We start from the raw sequence: 19,332 nt of genomic DNA, 5'->3' as shown, positions 1-19,332 counted from the left end.
TCCAGTCTGCTCAATCTTTATTGAATAAAGTCGAGATCAGAGGAAACGAACATATCACTTTGTAGCTTTAGAAGGCAGTTTGTGCCAACAGAGACGTGTGCGGAAAAAAAACGGCTTTACATGGCTCTTTAAACATTAACTTGCAAAAATAGAGATATAATCATCAGTGGGCTAAGTGCTTACGGAAGGGGGATCCACATTGGTCACTAGTATTTTAAAGCTAACTGGACTTCACTGAGTGATGCCTATAACACCACAGGCCAGACGACCTCCAGCGTTGCCAGTCTTAAGACTTTCCTCATTGCCTCCCTTACCCAAGTCATCCTCCTTCTCATGGATCTAGAGCAGAATATACACAATGAGGTTAGCTAGTTATTAGATATACTGCTAATTATAAACCCACACAGTTGTTTTCTTACCACCATGGTCCTCCCAATGACGGAGTGTTGCCCTGACAGGGTCACCAGTTCATCCACAATGTCAATTTTTGCAGTACCATTGTCACCAGCAATCACATTACCAAGGTCTCCAACATGTCTGCGGGATACAGTACATTACAGTATTAAAAACACATGTGCTAGATGGCTGTTTGAAATTACACTGAAAAGATAACCGTTTACAGTTTGAGAAAAAAAAAAAAAAAAAAAAACAGATACACTGTTTACAGTTAGAAAGGTCTGCATGATACTAGAAAATAACTGGCATTGCAATATTTAGTTTTCTGTGATACATATTGTGAAAATACAGACATTTTCCTGTCTAAAGATGAATATAATAGTTATATTTGAAAGAAATTAATTAATCATTCTAGAATGACTAGGGGGATTTATCTGCATAGAAAATACAATTTTTAAAAAGCTAAAAAAAAAAAACTGGACATATTTGTGTCAACACTAGAATATACTCTTTATTATAAAAAAAACCAAAAACCTCAAACCATGTTTACCAGGTTTTTTTTTTTTTTTTTTTTTTTTTTTTTTAAAGGCAACATAGTTACCATTTTTGATCCTTTAAATGACCATAAAATAATTATTTTTGTGAATATCATGAACTAAAAAAATATTATTCAAAGTAAGAACTGTTAGGGCTGAGTTTTGACAAAAATTTCATAATTTGATTAGATTCTGATTCACAAGCTTGCAAATTCGATTTGATTTTCGATTCTATATTGAGTATGTTGGATATATATCAGGTACAGGACATGCCAAATTTTCTCAAGGGGAAAAAAATAAAATCTCAGCTAACGCTGTAAAATATACATGGGAGTCATTTGGTATTGCATTACTAAAATATTGAAGATTAAAATTAACTGATTTGTTTACAGTGTGGTTTCATGATATTAGTTAATTATTAATCAAAACCTTAAATGCTTTTTGATTAATACAACTTAATTTAACCATTAAAAAGGAGTCCAGAAAAAGTTAAATGGAAAAGCAAATCCAGTAAAATTTGAGGAAAAAATAAAATAAAAATCATACGGCCCTAAATATTGTAATAAAATATAGAGAATTTGAAATCTGAGACCTTGTTTCATATCAAAAGTAACAAAGCACAAAGCTTATTACGACATTACAACCACATTTCTGGAGGTCACACAACACTGCACAATTTGCATCTCTCCTGTGTCTGACACCCCCATTTCAGGTACTGAGCTGATGATCTGAATCAGGTGTGTTTGATTAAAATTACATTATCTCAAACTATTTTTTGAGCCACTGGACAAAGAAACAAAATGTATCCAACAATAAATCACTGAAAATAAATTTAAATAAAGCTCAAAAAGTTTTCAGTTTACACATCTGTTAGGCTACATTTAAACATGTTCATTTTAAAAATGCATAGCTCAGACAGAATCATAATTTCTATTCATTTTCCACTAATTTACTGACAAGCACTAGCACCTTCAAGCGCCATCTGCCAGTATGTATAACGTTATATGCCTTCTCTCTTCTGCAATCGCTGTTCTGACTCAGAGGACAGAACATATTTCAACATTACACACATTCGACGGCAAAGTTATTACAAACACTCTCTGGTGGCTTAAAATGAGTTAAGTAAAAGCGGAACATAAATTTTATTTATTGTCTTATGTAGCATCATGCTACAGTGTTCGTGAATGATCACGTAACGCACACTTTTGGTCGTGTAGTATGGACAGATATCTTTTCTGAAATGGCACTATGGATGAGGATTGTTTTCATTTTTTAAACAAAAATGCACCAGTGTAAACATAGACTTACGTCTAAGGGGGTTGAGATGCTTTCACGCTACAGCCTCATGTGTGCTGTCTGTTCGACTTTGTCGCAGCCAGGAGAGCTTTAGAGAGCAGTGCTTCGTATGCTTTCGGATCACTCTCGCGGATGTCAAACACTAATTGATTTGCCACCTCGAACACGCCTAGTGCTGCAGACTTTTTAGCACAGTGACGTTCACAGTGACGAGATTAACCCCTTAGGTATCGAAGTTTGGTACTGAACGTCAAGAGGTTTTTTGATACTCGATGATAGAGGCATTTTGGTCAGTGCCTAAAAAGTATCAAACTCGATACTCAGCCCTAGTGTTGGGGGGCTCCAGGAACGTCACTGGGAACCACTGGGCTAGACTAATTGGTTCCTGTGATTTAAGAATCAACAATGTTCCATAAAAATGAGAATTTTTTGTTTTTACCCAGCCCTAAGCAATATATAGTAATAAAAACTATTGCTCAGTGAAATATAATGCTCTTAAAAGCATGAAAAATACTAATTTTTACATGATCCTGGACTGTGTTGCCATCAACCTGTCAGCGTTTCCACACTGTCATATACTGTTGGTTCAAAATAATCATAACATTCATAGCTCAGGTGATTAATTCACATGCTTCTGTAAATAACCAAGTAATTTCAAATGAGATGAACACGTCAGCTAACAGACAAATTATTATAGTGCTCTCTGAACACTGCAATATCTTACTAAATACAGAAGTAGGACACTATGTAGGAAGTACTGTTCTTTTAATATACACCTACTTGATTTGTAGAGATTTACCCAAATCGGACAACTTCGTGGGCAGGTAGAGTTTGTACTGTGATCTGTAACCATACAGCACACTCATTAACTCACCTGACACTATCAGTTGGTCCACCGTGAGTTTTATCATGAGGGTTGAAGTGCGGACCTGCACTGATGCAGCCTGTGAGAAAACAAAATGGTTTGAAGTAAAGTCTTCAGTCCTAATGGGATTAACCTGTACTTTACAATCAGCGACATGAGTAACTGATCTTACCATTTGTGTTGTCTCCAAAAGCATGGACATGGAAACCATGCTTTCCTGGAGTAAGACCAGTGATTTCACCTGAGAGCTTCACTGGAGATGTATCACTCTAAAAGAAACAGATCACTCCTTTAGTCAATGTTAGTTTCATATCACTTCAGAAAACAAATGTATTAATTGTTTGGCATGATGCATGGTTATAAACAATACCAAAGTTGTGGGTTTGGTTACCAGGTAATTTTATTTTTATTTATTTATTTTTTTTTGCGCAACGCACGCATCATTTAATGCCATAACTATGAATAAGACTCTGCTCAGTTTTAATTTGTGGAAGGGTGAATTAAGACTTCTTAAGGACCTCTTAAGACCCCAAAGACACAATTGTGGATAACATGCAGATTAAACTTTATAGTGTTAATTATCAGTGTGAAGACAAAGCATAATAAATATGATTAGATTTGCAACTATAACAAACACTATAAATGGTGTTTTCAACTATTACACCAGCACAGCATGCAACTTGCGCCGTGATCTCTGTCCTATCTGGCAAAATTGTGACAGCAAACAAAGAAAGACAGAAGAGCATGACTCAGCAAATGTGCCTTCCACTTATAATTTCATTGGATTTTTAAGGCCACACCAGTGCCTGCCACCAAACGCTTCAGAAAGTCCCAATTTCATGTGCAAATGCATGACAGACTAATAACGCAAACCTGCCATCGTATCAAAGGTCACTGCTGACCTGCTTTTAACGGTTCTAACGCATTTATGCAATGTAATTTACATTGCACATAAATCAGTCATCTACTGAAATCGTGTAACAGGCCACTGTAGTTTAATATCAGATTTGGCCATCAATATCTGCGTGACATTAGCAGAGCTAATCCCGTGCAAATGCATATCACGCTTAAGCATGTCAAGCTAACGCGTGGAGTCTTGAATTATACGTTACCGTTACATATTTGACATTACGTAAAGCGAGACGTAGTTACAGGCTAGCTCGCTGCGCGGGCTGCTCTCCTGCTACAGGAGCGTCATAACATACGCAGCAAAAACACAATTTTGTTTACCTCTTGCTCGAAATAAACGGTGCCGGTCACTTCCCCGGTGCCTTTAAGCACACAAACAGCCTTCTTCACCATGCTGCCTTTGAATTATTCAAACTGTAAAGTTCTGACTGAGAGTGAAAGAAACGGATACTGTTTGATAAGAAATGGGCGGCGCGTCAGCCGAACTGACCAATCAGGAGGCAGAGGGTAGTGGTCGACGCTGATTGGAGTAAAGTCTGGCGTGTCACTTTGGTATCACGCTGTCATATGGAAGTGACGTTAATGTCGCTTTATAATTCACAAATTCTGGCTTTCTATTTTTTTTTTTTTTTTTTTTTTTTTAAACAAAACCAGTCAAATTTTTTGAAATTGAGATTTATAAATGTATGCATGTATGGTTTGTTAGAACAGGACAACATTTGGCCGAGAAAATCGTCTTTAAAGCTGTGCAAATGAAGTTCTTAGCAATGCATATTGCAAATCAAAAAGTAAGTTTTCATATATTTACAGCTGGAAATTTACAAAATATCTTTATGGAACATGATCTTAATATCCTAATGATTTTTGGCATTAAAAAAATGATAATTTCGACCCATACAATGTATTTTTGGCTATTGCTACAAATATACCTGTGCTACAAACGACAGTTTTTTTGGTCCAGGGTCACATACATGAGATATAGCAACTGATAAATCAAAGCACAAGGTTGTCACTTTGACCTTGACATACGGTCACATGATTTTGGCTAATTCCACAGTCATGGCCTATTCATATAGACATAGATCCTATTCAAACCATAACGAATGGTTTAGAAATAGAGTCACGAGATAAATACCACAGTATGGCTGTATATGCCATAAGGCCCAGTAAACAGTAATCAGTTTATTTAGTTTTAAACTTCTTAACCTTACTAGTTGGCACAAATACTTATATAAATCACTAGGGTATGGGATAAAAAGACTGAAACAACTTGCATACAAGTCAGTTCATTCATTTGGTATGAAAATATTTTATTAAAACCAAATTCCTATCACTGAAATATTTGGAGGTGCTATCTCCAAAAACTTAAAAATTATAAAAACATCTTGTGTTTTTTTTTTTTGTTTTTTTTTTTCTGTATGTTGTAAACATTAAGTTAAAAACATTACAGCAAAAGGGTCTTAATGTCATATTTTAGTCAATGTTTCCATTACTGAAACTCAACAGGGATATCTTTGTAAAACAAAAACCAAAAAAAAACAACCGGCCAGTCAAAATCTACAAACATTATTCGAGTAATGTTAGCATATTTACAGCAGGATCATTAATCGTTTCTTTTCCTTATCTTCAGTTTTAATACAACATTCAAGCTTCATTGAGGTGGGACAATAAATTCACAAGGCAACGCTCCACGTTTGCCAAAAGATGCTTTATAAAGTCTGAAAAACTTGGTTTAGGATGAAAAACCAAGCATCGTATGCGTGCGTAAAGCATCCCACAACAGTTGGACTTGCTTTCTAGCCAGCAGTATTCAAGATTAGCACTGACATGTGAGAAGCTCATATGGTCTTGACATATAAAGAGGCCTCTATGATTCTTCCGCGTGTGTTTGCTCGGCAGATTTGTTCTCTGCTATAGGTTCTGAGGCTTTTGAGTCTGCGGTGGAAGGTGCTGGAACATCTGGCTTGGCTTCGGGAAGTTCTTTAGTAGCGTTTGCACTAGGCTCGTTGGTACTGGCTGCAAGTCTCTCGTTGGGTTCCTCGCTGGTGAGACCCAGTCGATCGAGTCTATCGTCTCTGTCCCAGCGTGTGCTCCTCTCTCTGCTTCCTGCAGAGCGCCTTGTCCGTTCTTCACCATCCCGTCCTCGATCTCTATCTCGATCTCGATCTCGATCTCGATCCCTATCTCCATCCGGACTTCTCCTCCAGTCCCTGCGTTCTCTCTCTCGGTCCCACCCGCCTTGTTTTTCCGGCTCCTCGTGCCAGCCTCCAAATCGCTCGCGACCTTCCGGCCTCTCACCGAAAGGGCGCCGCCCTCCGTACCAGTCCTGCTCTCGATCTCTGCCCCTTCCTAAACCAGGGCGCTCGCCTCTGAACGGTCTCACCTCGTGATCATTCGGCCCGTCTGGTCTGGGTCCGCCAGGTCTCATGAAGGGAGGACCTGGAGGTGGGAAGGGACCCCTCATGCCATGAGGAGGAGGTGGCATGCCGAAGCCTCCGGGTGGTGGCTCTCGGTGCATCATCTGAGGTGGACCCCTGGGTGGCATCATTTGTGGTGGGATGGGTGGCATGCCAGGTCGAGGAGGTGGAATGGGGAAGCGCTGCATGTGTGGGAGCGGCATCCCCGGGGGCCGCTGGAGAGGCATCATACCCGGCCTTGAACCTAGAAGACCTGGTGGAGACTGCATGCCCATGCCTGGTGGACCTCCAGGAGGCACCTGGTTTCCTGCAGAGTTAATGAAATAACAATGAAATGACTTCACGCAGAGAGATTAATCACTGAAAAAAAATGCTGGAGAATGTCTGTGATGCTACATTATCAGCGTTTCCACAAAAAAGATGTTTCTTAAGCTCCAAATTAGCATATTAAAATGATTTCTGCAAGATCATGTAACACTAAAGACTAGGAATGCAAGGATATTGTCAATATCGTGGTATCACGATAGCAAAACTGCCTTGATGATATTGTGGTCACATGACGATATTAAACCATTTTGATCTTCCAGACAAAAATTGTAGATTTTTAAAATATTCTAACATAAAACGTCTTTAAAGTTGTGTTTTGGGCCATTATGCTTTGGCACAGTACTTGTCAAACGAACTAAAATCGAAAGCACAATATGGCTTAATCTCGTCATCAAGTCATGCACTTCGTTCAGGCCATCAGCTCGTGATCCAATGTTTTCCGTGCCCCAGAACGGCTCCGTTTACAGCAAATACAGTGAATTTGTTTATTGCATCTGCTGTGAGTTTAGCACGCATTTGGGAACGCAATGGCCACCAGTTATGCTTTATTATCATGTACTTTATAATATTTTGGTTGATTAATAAATCTACACATAAACACACCTGAGTTGAATCCCTCTGTTCCATCACTGTTGATTCTTGGGCCCATACCTGCTGGATCGTTCGAAAGGTCTTCAACTGAGCTGCCAACTACAGCGAAAAAATCATGTCAGTGTTGCTGTCAAGATGGGGAATATATAGAAACTAAATACTGGCTTACTGGTCAAGCCTATAAAAATCAAATTAGGTACAGTCTATACAATAAAGCCCGCCCACCTGGAGGCATGCCGATCCCTGCTGTAGGTGGAGGAGGCCCACTGGCACCTAGAGGAGGCATGGCACCTGGGGGGAGAAATCCTGAAACAAAGAATAATGGTGTTAGTAAGTGATACAGTACTCTTCAAAAAACAAAACATCTATTCTGACAAGACACTTAAAGGGATAGTTTACCAAAAAATGAAAATTCTGTCATTAATTACTCAGTTGCATGTCATTCCAAACCCGTAAGACCTTTGTTTATCCTCAAAACACAAATTAAGATATTTTTGATGAAATTCAAGAGCTTTCTGACCCTCCATAGGCAACGCAGAGGAAAAGAATCACTGAATAAATTAGTTATTTTTGTTTTCTTTGCACACAAAAGTTATTCTTGTAGTTTCATAAAATTATGGTTTATCCACTGATGTCACATGAGCTACTTATATGATGTCTTTACTATGTTTCTGGGAGTGGGATCATTTCAGTTACATTGCCGTCTATGCAGGGTCAGAAAGCTTTTGGATTTCATCAAAAATAACTTAATTTGTATTCTGAGGATAAACAAAGGTCTCATGGGTTTGGAGGACATGACACTGACATGAGGGTGAGTAATTAATGACAGAATTTTCTTTTTTGGGTGAACTAGCCCTTTAACAACATTGTGTCACTAGTTTTGCCGTACCTGGAGGCATCTGCATGGGGTTAAAGCCCGGCCGTATGAAGGGACCCGGGGGTGGGGGAACCCCAGGTGGGAATGAGGGAGGTGGGATGTTCATGGGTCCTGGGAATCCTGGAGGTGGGACACCAACTGCTCCCATAGGCTGGACAGGAGGAACCTGAAAAAGAACAAAAATAGGACAAATAAATAAACAGGACCAAACCCAAAAACTTTAAGATTAAGAACCAGGGCATTATAAGTTACCTGCATAGGTACTACAGCCGGGCTCTCCTCCACTTTTCCCACCTCAGGCCTGCCGTTTTGAGACTCTTCTGCCTTCTCCAGCTCAATCTGAGAGCTTCTCCACTCTGAACATGGACATGCAAACAATACATTACTATGTGCCCTCAATGGACATGAAAATGAAAAAAAAAAAAAAAAAAAAAAAAAAAAGGAAATTCTGTCATTAATTACTGACCCTCATGTCATTCCAAACCTGTAATAACTTTGTTCATCTTCAGAACACAAATTAAGATATTTTGATAAAATCTGAGAGCTTTCTGACCCTGCATAGACAGCAATGCAAATTACTACCTTTCTGGGCCTTGAACGTGTCAGTTGCATTGCCGTCTATGGTCAGAAAGCTCTCAGATTTCATATTAATTAGTGTTCTGAAGAACAACAAAGGTCTTACGGGTTTGGAACAACATGAGGGTGACTAATTAATGACAGAATTTTTATTTTTGTTTGAACTATCCCTTTAACAATTGGTTGCAAATGTTACCTGGTGCAAGAGTATCAGGGTCCAGCATCCCTCCTTCTCTAAACACATCCAGGTCCTCCATCTTTACTTTGGACCATGGTACATAGGTCACACCCAACTCCACATCCCAATACTGCTTGAATTCAGCCTTAATGCCCTTATTCAGAGCCCAGGCAATCTGGAGAAATATAGTGATGTTTTAAGTCGAAAAGATTCAAGTTTAAAAGTTTCCAATGTTTTGGGGGGGGGGGGGGGGTTGACAATCTGTACTAAAATTATCATCAGATACCTTAATGGCTTTCTGGTTGACTTTGTATGGACCTCTACTTAGTTTCTGCAAGGCTCGATAGGCATCCTGACGATGAATCATGACAATGTAGGCACAACCACGAGGAGGAATCATCTATTGAAATCAGACAAGACGAAATGAGACTTCAGCACAGAAATTCAACATCTTATCTTACTCTAATTCTCAAGAACGTACATTAATTGAATCTATCTGCCCGAACTCCTCTAGTAAACAGGCCACGTCCTGCTGCTGTGTCCTTTTATCTAGCTGCCCCACCCAGAGAGTAGTACTGCACACTGAAAGAGAGAGATACACAGTGTCACACTAGCTTTAGGAAGAAGGTTTATTACTGTGTTTATGCATACTTTATAAATGGGCGAGCGTGACTGGTGGTTACAGTAGTAAAAAAAAGTTGCCTTGCTTACCACTGAGAGTGTTATTCTTTACAGGAGGAAGGCCTTTCTGCCTTCGTTCTCGTTCTTTTTCTCTGTCTCTTCTTTCCTGAGACCGCGATCGAGGCGACTGACGCCGTCGCTCTCGAGAACGAGAGCGCGACCGTCGATGCCGCATTCGTCTCGTACGGGAATTGGATCGTGACCTTCTTCTTTTAGGAGATCTGAAACAAAAACAACAACATTTAACCTTGTCATGAGGACTTAAAAATGTTGTTCATAAGGACAGTGATTTGTTGTACGCACCTCGACCCTGAACGCGACCGTGACCTCTTGCCATCGGGGTAAGGCCTGGTGGATGCATCTGAATTCATCATTTCCTGTGCCACAAGTTATCAGATTAGTATGAAATTCTACAACAACTTAACAGTTAACAATCTGTTATTTTTCTTTTTTTATTTTTGCAATGATTTTACCGGATGCTGATGTCCAGCCATGTGTTGATTGAAGGTGTCATTCTGAGGTGGGAAAGCTGCATGTGCCTGCCCCATCTGAGGCATCATGTCTGGATAGGGTTGAGAGGTCATTAGACCAAAGCCTTGGACCTGTCCATTCGAAGGTAGAACAACCTGAGCATACAACAATAAAAACCAAAACGTGACTATCGATTTATTAAATTACAGAAAAATGTCAAAATGAGATTTCCAGGGTTCATACAGATACTGTAAAATGAAACTTTCAAGGACTTCAAGCACTAATATTTTGATTTTCAGGGACTTCAATCAGAGATCCCACTTACCAAGCAATGTCTTCTCTTTCAAATTAAAACCACAGTTTAAGGTATGCTTTCTTTTTCTTTTTTCTGTTTTGTTTTTCTAATTGTACTTCCTTAATGGTTTGATGTTTTCTACTATTTATTTATAAAAAAAGATCATAAAAAAAGATTTGCAAAACTATTTTGAAATCCTGATCTGAAACAAATGATTCATGATAAATGAATGAAATGATTCACGAACCTGCACCAAAGTCATGATCTGAATCAAATGATTCGCAAACCCACTCCGAAGTTCCAATCTGAATAAAATGATTCACATATATGCAAAGTTCCATCTAAATCAAATGATTTGCGAACCCACTCCAAAGTCCAGATCTAAATCAAATTATTTGTGACACGCAATCTGTAACAGATACACGATCCAATTGGAGCACTTTGAAACAGTAAATCATTTTCAAATTATTGTCTCTTCTAATTGGATCCAGTTTGTGCTAGTGAATCGCTTGAAATTAATAATCAGAGTCACAAGTTTGAATCAGTGTAAATGAGTCACTCAATTGACTCAGTTACTACTGGCTTAGCTGTTTTTTTTTTTTTTGTACTACTTTTATTAACTGAAATAAGCAAAAAATGAATTTGCGTGAACGTATATTAAAGAGATATAAACATTTAAACACTTACTTCAAAGATACATTGTCTTTCAATAACTTAAGCACTTTTCAAGTACCTCTTCAGGAATATTGCTATTTTCAAGGGTCTTCCAGGCCTTAATTTTAAAAAAGTCAAATTTAAGTACTTCTAGCACTTTCAGTACCTTGTACGAACCCTGGATTTCAGCCCAAAATGTCTCTGTATATAGGGGTTGTAGTAATATACCTGTTGCCGCTGTGATACGGCCATCATATGTTGTTGAAAGTGCTGCAGCTGATTGGCTGGTGGAAATCCTGGGACGGTCTGCTCAGGAAATCCCCTGCAGAGACACAGGAGAAATGACAAATTTAAAATTCTGCACAAATGTAATAGGTAATATACTGTATATCAGAGTTCAAACATAGTAAAGGAGATGCTTCCTACATAGTAGGTTGGACAGACGGCGTTTCATCCTTCTTAGCTTCCTCACCCGCTTCTGGCTCATCGTCATAATCAAAGCGATCCAGAAGGGTCTGAAAAATGAAGAGGAAAGAGAAAGTCAGCAATTTTAGGCCAACTAGGGATGATTTTCCAGCCATTACTCCAAAATTCAGTGTCACACGATCCTTCAGAAATCATTCTAATATTCTGATTTGCTGTTCAAGAAACATTACTATTCATGATGAAAATTGCATTTTTGTGGATTTTGTGCATTCTAGGGAAACGATCGGTTATTTTCATTAGAAAACTACAATTTAAATACTTTTTAATCTCAAACACTCATCTTGTTTTGCTCTCCCTGAACTCTGTGTATTCTGGCTCAAGACAGTGGTGTGTTGAAAAATTCCGATCATATTTTCTCCCTCAACTTCAAAAATCATTTCAAAATCATCCTACATCGCCGTTCAAGTTACGACCCAATCTTTGGAAAGTGAACATGCAAAGATGATCAAACACCCTTAACAAAAAAGGTAAAACAGCAATATAGGATGATTTTGAAGTTGAGGGAGAACATGAGATGGGAGTTTTTCGACATACCCTAACTGTCATGAACCGGGAAAACACAGAGGTCGGGAAGAGCAAGACAAAATGAGAGTTTGACATTAAAAAGTATTTAAATTGTATTATTTTTCTGAAAATAACCGTTTCACTAGATAAGACCCTTCTTCGTCGACTGGGATCATTTATAAACGCATTTGGGATCATTTGAAGCCACATTTAAACTGCATTTTGGAAGTTCAAACTCGGGGCACCATAGCAGTCCATTATATGAAGAAAAATCCTGAAATGTTTGCCTCAAAAAACAAATTCTTTATAACTGAAGAAAGAAAGACATGAACATCTTGGATGACATGGGGGTGAGAGTACATTATCTGTAAATTGTTGTTCTGAAAGTGGACTTCTCCTTTAAAACAGATTTTTTATTGTAATTTGTTATTATAAATATCTATCAACTACTCTTTAAGAAAAAAAAAAAAAAGTAGTTTTATCTCACAGTTTTTAGATGAGCTGTACTGTCTGTTTTTAAATACCCAGAGCAGGTTCAAAACCAACTGAAATCTTTTTTCACCTTGTCGAAGGTGGCTTTCTTTTCCACAGGCTGTGGTGCGTGATGGATGTGCTGATGTGTGAGCGTAGAGGTGGCAGTCATAGCCTGAGCCTGTAGGTGGAGGTGACTTCTGTTATTGTCCACAGCTGGAGACTGAGGTTTCCCCGGCGGCTGAAAGTTCTGAAGCATCTGCTGAAGCTTAAGAAAACAGTGAACATGAATATCCTAAAAGGACTAAAATTCTTTCATAATTTCTCTTATTTTCTATGTTAACACCCCAAGGTGTTCAATGCTTTGATCTTTGCAAACATCTGATATGCAGGAAGTCGACTAACCTGCTGTCCTTGAGAAGACTGAATTAGCTGAGCAACAGCCGCAAAGGCATCTGAGTTCTGAAGCTGAGGCACAGCTGCTGCGATCGTGTTTGGCGTCACCACAGGATGAGCCTCCTGCTCCCTCACAGGAGACTGTGGAGATGCTGCAGAAACACATTGATAATGAAGCTATTATAGGGCAGTAAGAAACTCTAAAATTAAACCTAACAAGGTAAAACCTTTTAAAAAAAACCTTTTAAAAAGAGATTTCTGACCCTGCATAGACAGCAACGCAACTGACACGTTCAAGGTCCAGAAAGGTAGCAAGGACACAGATAAAACAGTCCATGCGACATCAGTGGTTCAAACAATGTTATGAGGCTACGAGAATACTTTCTGTGCGCAACGAAAACTAAAATAACTTTATTCAGTAATTTCTTCTCTTCTGTGTCAGTTGTGTTGCTGTCTATGCTGGGTCAGAAATAGTGCTATCTAACATGAAATTTTAAAAACGTCCATTTCCCACTAACATTTGAGCGCTGTTGAGTGGATTCTTAAAGGGGTCATCGGATGCCCATTTTCCACAAGTTGATATGATTCTTTAGGGTCTTAATAAAGTCTATAATATACTTTGGTTAAAAATTCGCAATGGTTGTGTAAAACAACACCATTTTTACCTTGTCAAAATCAGCTCTGTAAAAATCATCAATCGCTCAATCAGAGATATTCTTGTCTAACTTACGTCCCTGCTCCAGCATCGAAACAATAGAGGTTGGACTGTGACAGCTGATCTGAGGCAAGACGCTCATGTCAATCAACTATCATGGGAGCAGCCTCTCGGCGTGATGCCACACCAACACACCTCATCTGAGAATGGTGCGATATGAATTAAAATAAAAATCACTGCATGGATTTTTATCATTATAGGGTAGATTTGAACATACTGCCAATACATGTAAAAGTGAACTTTGCATCCAATAAACCCCTTTAAACACTGCTGATTGGCCATTGCGTTCACATGCTCAACAGATATGACTGTGACTGGCTACAATGATCATCGGTTCAAGCTCTTCAAGCGCTCACGCAGAAGCACATGGGAGCATATGAAAGTCGCATCTATCAGCAGATCCGTCTATGTGCAGATATCAGGGATCCGCTGATAGACGCGGCTTTCAAACGCTCTGATGCAGTGTTGCCAACTCTGCGTTTTTTTCCACGAGATTGGGCTACATTCGTACTGTTGCTGTAGGTTGTTTTTCATGTCCGTGTGTTGAAGCAACCCCAATAACGTAATGTTTAGATCCCGGAATGCTAATTTTATTAGATGAACCGCACCAAAAACGTGCATTTTACCCCCTGAAATGCTTTTACCAGGGGACCCCCCTCGAAATGAGAATGAGAACTTTTGGGCTAGTTTTGAGCAGCAACTGGGCAGGTTTTGTTGTGAAAACCTGGCAACCCTGCTTCTATGTGCTGCTGTGTGAGCACCTGGTTGAGCATGTGAACACAATGGCCAATCAACAGTGTTTAGCAAACTGCTCAACAGCGCTCAAATGTTATCGGGAAATGGACGTTTTTAAAATTCCACTACCAACTGGTATCGTGGTCGCTACTTTTGACAACACTCAGATTTCATCAAAAATATCTTAATTTGTGTTCCGAAGATGAACGAAGGTCTTACGGGTTTGTAACAACATGAAGATGAGTAATTAAAGACAGAATTTTTTATTTTTGGGTGAACTATCCCTTTAAATGATAGACTATTAAAACATCTACACTACAGTTCAAATGTTTGGAGTCTGTAAGTTTTTTTTTAAAATGTTTTTGAATAAAGACTCTAATGCTCACCAAGACTGCATTTATTTAATCAAATATACAGTAAAACATTAAGACTGCGAGGTATTATTACATTTTTAAATAACTGTTTTGACTGTAATATTTTAAAATGTTATTTATTCCTGTTATAGTAAAGGTGAATTTTCAGCAGCCATTACTCCAGAAATCATTATAATATGCTGATTTTGTGCTCAAGAAATACTCAACAAAAACAATTTTGCTGCTTAATGTCTTTGTCGAAACTATGATACGTTTTCATAATTGTTTGTAATGAAATGTTAAAAATAACAGCATTCATTTAAAATAGAAATCTTTCTTTATTGTTACTTTTGATCTATTTATAGTTTCCTTGCCGCATAACAATATTGATTTCTCTCAAAGCAAATCTTACTTACCCCAAACATTTGCTACTGTCTTGCTGCTCATACTTGCGACCAGAAAGACAAGTTTGTATCACAAAACAAATCTCTTAACAGATAAGAAGCACATTAAAATCACTGAGATATTCACAATGTCACACATCAGTTTCTTACCCCCATCAGGGCCATTGTCCAATCCTGTTGAGCTGCTGGATCCAGCAGCCATGTCCAACAGAGGCTGAATGACCTCGATCTTAAACACTCCATTCTTCTGCCACAGGTTCAGCACTCTCACTATCTTACTCTGAAGGAGGAAGAGAAATATTATGAAGTGAGCATTCAAAACTTTTAAATCACAATGTGGGTACTAAAAGAATTATAAAAATAGGCGTATTGCTAAACAGATATTCTCACCCTATCTTCTGTGGGACACAAGCATAGATTCTCAAATGTTCCTGTGATGTTTTTGGTGAACCTAGGTCCAAACACATCTTTATCGGCTCCAAACTGATGCCGTGACTGTCTCACGATGGAATCCACTACGTAGAGTCCTGGAACTTTATACTCGGGTTTGCACTGCGCACAAAACATCACTCAGTAAATGAACACAAGCAACCAATTATCCATCTCAAATTCAGTCCAGATGGGCACCTACCTTCTTAATGAACTTTTCTACGATTTGGACAACATGCTTGTATAACTGGAAGACACACAAAATTAAAACAGATTAAAAAGATAATTTTTAAATGTGCTAAAGCATCTTTGATTAGGATTTAGAAATCTGAGCCGTACACACACTGACCGTATCATATTTTAACCCAACAGCATTAAAGGAGAAGTCCACTTCCAGAACTACAATTTACAGATAATGTACTCACTCCCTCGTCATCCAAGATGTTCATGTCTTTCTTTCTTCAGGCGTAAACAAATTGTGTTTGAGGAAAACATTTCTGGATTTTTCTCCATATAATGGACTGATATGGTGCCCCAAGTTTGAGCTTCCAAAATGCAATCAAAAAGTGGCTTCACACGATCCCAAATGTGTTGTAAACGATCCCAGCCGAGGAAGAAGCGATTTATCTAGCAAAACGATCGGTTATTTTCATTTAAAAAATACAATTAAAAATTTTTTAATCTCAAATGCTCTGAACTCTGAGTATTCTGACTCAAAACAGTTAGGGTATGTTGAAAAACTCCAATCGTATATTCTCCCTCAACTTCAAAAATCATTTCAAAATCATTCTACATCGCCATAAAAGTTACGACTCAGTTTTTGCAAAGTGAACATGCAAAGAAGATCAAACACCCTTAACAAAAAAGGTAAAACAGCGATATAGGATGATTTAGAAGTTAAGGGAGAAAACACGATCAGAGTTTTTCAACATACGCTAACTGTCTTGAGCCAGAATACACAGAGTTCAGGGAGAGCAAGACAAGACGAGTGTTTGAGATTAAAAAGTATATAAATTGTATTATTTTTATGAAAATAACCAATTGTTTTGCTAGATAAGACCCTTCTTCTTCAGCTGGGATCCTTTACAACCGCATTTGGGATCGTTTGAAGCCGCATTTAAACTGCATTTTGGAAATTCAAACTCGGGGCACCATATCAGTCCATTATATGGAGAAAAATGCTGAAATGTTTTCCTCAAAAAACATAATTTCCTTACAACTAAAGACAGAAAGACATTAACATCTTGGATGACAAGGTGGTAAGTACATTATCTGTAAATTGTTGTTCTGGAAGTGGACTTCTTTAAGTGTCCGTTGCGATTGGTGTGATCTCTGCACTTCAACATCAAGATCAACTTACTTTAATGGCTTTTATGGCAGATTTGGTAATGGAGATCATCTTGGCCCTCGAGATGGGAGGCTTGGTGTCCATCAAGGAGAACAACTGCAACAGAGACATAAAGTAAAGTTAGGGCATATGATGCTAATGAGGGCTGAGGTGAAATATGGAAAATATATTATTGGGTAACCTCACCCTAAAAGCTTAAAATTGCTGGAAATGCTTGTTGAGTGGAAGCAACCTCAAGGTAATTTTTGTGCGAAGCATAACAAGTACCATGATATTGCTATGTTTATTGAATACTGTGATATTACACCATGGTTCATGGACATGTAGTATACTTACATATTCCATTTTGCCCTTTATAATTTAATACCATTAAAAAATATAGATGCATCAGAATGTGGTTGACGGGTATAGCTTTTAAATAACTTTAATACTCATATATCCTTGGCACATTCAAACTTGCTTATACTGAACTTCTTGTGGAAAGAGGAAAGTGATTTAATTTAATCGTAGTTAAAATACCTCCCTTTATTTCATCTTAACATGCAGAGACAACTGTAATAAATCAATTATACACTGACTCAGTGACAGTTCTGGAAATAAAAAACTCAATTTGTGAAAAAAAAAAAAAAATCTCCAGTCTGAGAATCAAACAAACAAATCACACCAAATTAACTCTTCAGCACCCGCCCACTTCAAATGAAGCACTGGGAATGATGAAACAGTCAGTCTGCCTACGCTCTCTAAGCTACTTTAATATATGCATATGAATGCATCTGAATACTACAACACAGTATGCAAAAAACAGGACGCCAAAAGACTAATACGTCTTAATTTATAATATTTAAAAAACAAAAAGTACCTGGACGACCTACTAGTTCTGGCATGATTCTGAAGTGATGAACACTTTAAACTATCCCATGAGGCAACAGGAGATGATTTATGAATGTCAGTAAAGCGACTGATGCTAGTAGGTCACGTGACAGTAACATGACACATATAGCACTTTCGAATTTCATTCATACTACCCATGTTTATACTATATAAAACATACTTTTTTAACAGTTCCGAAGTAAGTTCATATTCAAATGTATCACATACTAATAGTTTTGTAATGTTGTGAATCACATTCTATCTGATTGTTCTAACAAAGAAAAAAAAATCTGTATGTGAAAAATGAATGGAAAAAATATTTCCAGAGTGGGCAAACACTGTTGCACTCTCAGCATCCTGACCAGTCCCGAAATAGTGACACTCGCTAAACCAATGCTGTGAGTCTGGGGGAGGGACTATCGATTTGCCTGACCAATAACACACAAGGAAGCGTGTGCGGAAAAACGTGTTTGAAAACAATCATTTTTGCATTCAGTGTAGTGGTAACTTACAGAAATCACACACAATTTACCTATCAGGTTTGAAAAAATAAATACAACACTTTACAAATAACCGCTCATATTTACATAACCTTAAACAACGCATACTGGAAATCTACTGATAAGCACTGAACTACAGTAGGCGGAGGTTAGATGAGCAGAATGTGTTTCTTAAAGGTACAGCAACAAAAACATCCTTTTAAGGGGCCAGAGAAAAAAATAAAAATTTCGTTTGCGACTTATTTTCACGGTTTTCGGTGCCAGAACTTAATGGGGGTTACTAAAATGCTGCTTCTTTGTAGAATATGGTCTCTTAACAATATTTCTGTTAGAATTTTGGACAATTTGCGGGCACATTTGTTTATCTTAACTATTAGCGAGCAATATAAAGTTAGTGAAAGAATGAACTGTGACAGCTTATAGACGTCCCATGACCATGAATGAACCTTTACGCTGGAGACTCATACAAGAGGAGCTAACGTGCACACACAGAGCGCGTAGACTGTAAACAACACGAGCACAAGTTTGTACGTCATCTTATAACTTTTGCAGAGATGTGTATTCATAAATGTGAGATCAGGCGTTGAAAAAAGCAGAAACAAACATGCAAAGTGACCAACTGCAGACCATGCTGTCTATTATCATTGCTAGGCCTGTTATCATGGCGTTTAAAGTATCGTAATACACAGATCAAAGCTTTTACACAACGTTTACGAAAGGACGGTCCCGTATGATCATCTAGATTCAAACTGGCAGCATGCAACTGCGTATTTTAAACACTGAGGCCTTCATCTGGCTTGGGCCGTTGCTACACATTGAACGCTTGTGCTCAACAAACCGCCATTTTATAGTCGTTTCATCTTATTGGATACACACACACCTCATGATTAAAAGCGTTGACGGCATCCATGGTGTCCCGTCTCTGCTTTGCGGTCACTTTCTCCGGTAAAATTAGAAATATATGTGGTACTGTCCTCCAACAGGCCGCCCCAACATGTCCGCCCCTGGCAGCAGACAGACAGCTCGGACTCGGAGTCGGCGCGGTGCTCGCG

The 19,332-nt window shown here is 38.5% G+C and overlaps 2 protein-coding genes across 3 annotated transcripts; both read right to left on the bottom strand.

Moving 5' to 3' along the window:
- Positions 1-4,492, bottom strand: sod1 (superoxide dismutase 1, soluble). The gene is made up of 5 exons (XM_051121865.1): positions 4,324-4,492; positions 3,266-3,362; positions 3,103-3,172; positions 420-537; positions 1-339 (listed from the first exon to the last, which is right to left on the bottom strand). The coding sequence occupies exons 1-5, from the start codon at positions 4,393-4,395 to the stop codon at positions 232-234; spliced, it is 465 nt and encodes a 154-aa protein (XP_050977822.1). The 5' UTR covers positions 4,396-4,492; the 3' UTR covers positions 1-231.
- Positions 4,493-4,872: 380 nt separating this feature from the next.
- On the bottom strand, positions 4,873-19,332 carry scaf4a (SR-related CTD-associated factor 4a). Of its 2 annotated transcripts, none has more exons than XM_051121566.1 (20): positions 19,161-19,332; positions 16,923-17,006; positions 15,765-15,809; positions 15,524-15,685; positions 15,284-15,413; positions 12,936-13,078; positions 12,622-12,798; positions 11,496-11,584; positions 11,298-11,391; positions 10,123-10,251; positions 9,953-10,026; positions 9,680-9,870; positions 9,450-9,550; positions 9,255-9,368; positions 8,987-9,143; positions 8,467-8,570; positions 8,227-8,380; positions 7,563-7,643; positions 7,350-7,436; positions 4,873-6,726 (listed from the first exon to the last, which is right to left on the bottom strand). In XM_051121566.1, the coding sequence occupies exons 1-20, from the start codon at positions 19,188-19,190 to the stop codon at positions 5,870-5,872; spliced, it is 3,003 nt and encodes a 1,000-aa protein (XP_050977523.1). In that variant the 5' UTR covers positions 19,191-19,332; the 3' UTR covers positions 4,873-5,869. The 2 variants fall into 2 exon arrangements, with proteins under 2 accessions (XP_050977523.1, XP_050977522.1); XM_051121565.1 differs by having other exon boundaries at positions 4,879-6,726; positions 10,123-10,275; positions 19,161-19,331.

Source organism: Labeo rohita, chromosome 10 (assembly GCF_022985175.1).
Source record: "Labeo rohita strain BAU-BD-2019 chromosome 10, IGBB_LRoh.1.0, whole genome shotgun sequence".
In the NCBI taxonomy this organism is placed as follows: Eukaryota; Metazoa; Chordata; class Actinopteri; order Cypriniformes; family Cyprinidae; genus Labeo; species Labeo rohita.
Note: the sequence above shows the minus strand (reverse complement) of the source record. Positions and strands in the feature narration are given on the sequence as shown.